The following is a 3763-nucleotide window of genomic DNA, read 5'->3' on the forward strand; positions in this document are numbered from 1 at the left end:
TCCTCTTTCCTCTCCACCAGGCCACAGAGGGGCGGAAGAGTTTCCCCTGCGCGCCTACTTCCGGTAAAACAATCTTACGTTTCTTGGATTTCTTTTTGCGCATGGGAAGGAGGGAGGGAGGAATTATTTTGTTTTAAGTTCAAATTCCCAGCTCTGGCCTGTGCAGCTGTTGTTCACACTGATAGTGCACTGGGTTCACTTCAACTCCTCTGGTGCTAAATGCATTTTTATTCTTTTTATTAAAAACGTTAGTTGTACAGGAACTCCTGCATCATTTAAAAACATACACACAAAATTAGATCACAAGCATTTTTTTCTTCCCAAAGGAGGTTGTTGCTGTTTTGGGGCTTAAAGAGTCACATGAGCTATGTGTCATTTTTGTCTGCATAATTTAAATTACTTGATGCTGCCAGCTTAGCTCAGTTTACAGCCAATGAAGTACTTTTGAAGTGTAGTCACTGTTGTAATGTAGGAATCGCAGCAGCCAATTTGCGCACAGCAAGATCCCACAATCAGCAATGTGATAATGACCACATAATCAGTTTTAGTGATGTTAGTTGAGGGATAAATATCTGCCAGGACTCCAGAGAGAACTCCCCAACTCCTCTTCGAAATAGTGGCCATGGGATCTTTTACATCCACCCGAGAGGGTAGACGGGGCCTCGGTTTAACGTCTCATCTGAAGGGCAGCAGCTCCTCACTGGAGTGTCAACATCATCAGCAGCACATTAACTGCCCAGTTAACACACTGCTGCTTGCGGGATTTTGCTGTGTGCAAAGTGGCTGCCACGTTTGTCTACATAAAAAAAAAATTCTCCTCACCTCATCACTGGCTCTTTTGCCAATTACCTTAAATCTGTGTCCTCTAGTTACCAACACTACTTCCACTGGAAACAATTTCTCCTTATTTACTCTATCAAAACCCTTCATGATTTAGAATACCTCTATCAAATCTCCCTTTAGCCTTCTCTGCTTTAAGGAGAACAATCCCAGCTTCTCCAGTCTCTCCAAATAACTCCAAATAAGTCATTCAAGTAAGTCGCCCCAAAAGAGCCAGTGATGAGGTGAGGAGAATTTTTTTATGCAGACAAACGTGGCAACCACTTTGCACACAGCAAAATCCCGCAAGCAGCAGTGTGTTAACTGGGCAGTTAATGTGCTGCTGAAGATGTTGACACTCCAGTGAGGAGCTGCTGCCCTTCAGATGAGACGTTAAACCGAGGCCCCGTCTACCCTCTCGGGTGGAAGTAAAAGATCCCATGGCACTATTTCGAAGAGGAGTTGGGGAGTTCTCTCTGGAACCCTGGCAGATATTTATCCCTCAACCAACATTCCCCAAGGCTTTGACATCCTTCCTAAAGTCTAGCTCTCTATTTATCCTTATAACCCTCAGTTCCCATTGCTAAACAGATATTCCTCCAGCTCATGTTACAGTTGTTAATCAAGTCAGTGTTCACTGCTTTAGTTGGGGACCTTTTTCACATAACAATTATTCTAAGACACAATAGCCTTAAGCTGAGAAGCCCTAAGTTCATTATGAAGGGAGCGAAAAGTTTTTCCAAACCACATTTATTGAATATCACAATTACCTGTGGTATAAATAAGGTACGTAACTAGGAGAGGTAGTTGCCTCATGAGTCATAAAATGATACAGCACAGAAGGAGGCCATTTGGCCTATCGTGCCTGTGCCTGAGTCAGACTTCTATCTCTCCCATGTCCCCTCATTAAGTCGGTGTTTCTATCTCAGTGAAGTTACCTCAGCTCATCAGCCTATCCCATAATAACTTGCTGGGTTGATGAGGTCACGGCTCCCTCTTTGGCTGTCAAAACGTGTGATGTCACAGTGGTCAGCAATGTCAGTTTGACCTCTTGCATCTGCGGCGAGCTAAAAGGTCACCTGATGTCATCCATGGAGGGGCCAAAATATGGTTGTCAACCTCGCTACAACGCAAGCCACTCAGAATAAAAGCAAATAAGCTTTAAACACATAAAATAGATTGTAAAGAAGCAAATGGCTGAGGAATTAAGCACTAATTTGTATATAGGATGATCCCCAAGATCTAGATATATCTTTTGAGTTTGGCGGGGACATTCACTGGGCATGGGCTGAAGATAATGCAGAGCTTCTTTTGTCATTACTCCTTTATCGTTCAGCTCTTTACAGTCTGATTCCCCGTCAAACCATTCTGACCTATAATCCTTTCTGGGATTCCCAGGATTGAAAAGATGCTACTTTTGTCAACATTTCAAAAACATTTTTTCCAAGGCCATGTCTATAAATAGCCACAAGGCGCATGATGCCTGCAGAAACTTCACAATTGCAAATTATTACAGCACATGTATGAACTGGTTTACTCACAAGGCTAATATCTCAAAAAAAAAATTGGGAAAAAAAACATGGCTATACACCATGTCCGGAGACACATTTCTGGCAGAGTTAGGTTATAAACTAGGGAAAACCATCGGCGAGGGCAGTTACTCCAAAGTTAAAGTAGGCAGTTCCAAGAAGTACAGGGAGAATGTTGCCATAAAGGTAGTGGACAGGAAGAAGGCTCCACCAGACTTTGTCAATAAGTTCTTGCCAAGGGAGTTGGCCATCCTGAGAGGAATCAAACACCCTCATATTGTTCAGGTTTATGAATTCATTGAGGTTTGCAATGGGAAGCTCTACATTGTCATGGAGCAAGCGGCAACGGATCTCCTTCAGTTGATTCAACACAGGGGCCACATCCCATGCAACGAAGCCCGCCACTTGTTTTCCCAGATCGCCTGTGCTGTCAAATATCTTCACGAGCACGACATTGTCCACCGCGACCTCAAGTGTGAAAACATCCTGTTGACTGAAGAAATGCAGGTAAAGATCACCGATTTTGGATTTGGCAAGAAGATCCATGGCTATCCTGATCTCAGCAGCACTTACTGTGGCTCTGCGGCCTATGCCCCACCTGAGGTCCTAATGGGAGTCCCCTATGACCCCAAAAAGTATGACATTTGGAGCCTGGGGATCATCCTTTATGTGATAGTGACTGGGTGCATGCCTTTTGATGACTCAAACATCAGCAAATTGCCCAAGAGCCAGCAGAAAGGAGTGGTCTACCCAGACAGCATTCAACTAGAGGAGAAATGCCAGTCTTTGATTAGGGAGCTGCTGCAGTTCTGCCCCTCAGGACGACCAGCTGCCAACCAAATTGTCAAGCATGCATGGCTTAGAGACAAGTAGAACAACCAAAACCCTACGGGGCACGAACATTAGTTTCTTCATAGTGTTACCATAATGAGTGTAACGACCTTTCTAAAACCATTCGCAATTAAAGCTTTTGAAAGTGCACAAGCTTTTTTTTTTAAACTCAAACGTTGAAACTTTGATCGAAGGAGATTCTACGTGGTGAATCGTGTGTATGGCAAACCAATTTTGGAGTTGTCCCGTGAGATTCCACTGCCATCTTCATTGGGGTACTTGGCAGTTTTGAAAGGCCGCTCTAGTTAGAGATTTAAAAATCTTAACCAGCAGATTATGAAGGGGTTTGATAGGGTAGACGTGGAGAAGATGTTTCCATTTGTGGGGGAGTCCAAAACTAGGGGCCATAAATATAAGATAATCACTAATAAATCCAATAAGGAATTCAGGAGAAATTTCTTTACCCAGAGAGTGGTGAGAATATGGAACTCGCTACCACAAGGAGTAGTTGAGGCAAATAACAGATGCATTTAAGGGGAAGCTGGATAAATACATGAGGGAGAAAGGAATAGAAGGCTATGCTG

At 43.5% G+C, this 3763-nt stretch overlaps 1 protein-coding gene across 1 annotated transcript; it reads left to right on the forward strand.

Annotated features, from left to right (window-relative positions):
• The first annotated feature begins 2411 nt into the window (after positions 1 to 2411).
• Positions 2412 to 3295, forward strand: LOC137299802 (testis-specific serine/threonine-protein kinase 6-like). The gene has a single exon (XM_067968740.1). It carries the CDS (start codon positions 2412 to 2414, stop codon positions 3219 to 3221), a length of 810 nt encoding a protein of 269 aa, XP_067824841.1. The 3' UTR covers positions 3222 to 3295.
• The last annotated feature ends 468 nt before the right edge of the window (positions 3296 to 3763 follow it).

This window comes from Heptranchias perlo, chromosome 29 (assembly GCF_035084215.1).
Source record: "Heptranchias perlo isolate sHepPer1 chromosome 29, sHepPer1.hap1, whole genome shotgun sequence".
Classification (NCBI taxonomy): Eukaryota; Metazoa; Chordata; class Chondrichthyes; order Hexanchiformes; family Hexanchidae; genus Heptranchias; species Heptranchias perlo.

Bases quoted from the DNA above. Each gene is read 5' to 3' on its own strand.
- LOC137299802 (XM_067968740.1), top strand. From the start codon at position 2,412: ATGTCCGGAGACACATTTCTGGCAGAGTTAGGTTATAAACTAGGGAAA.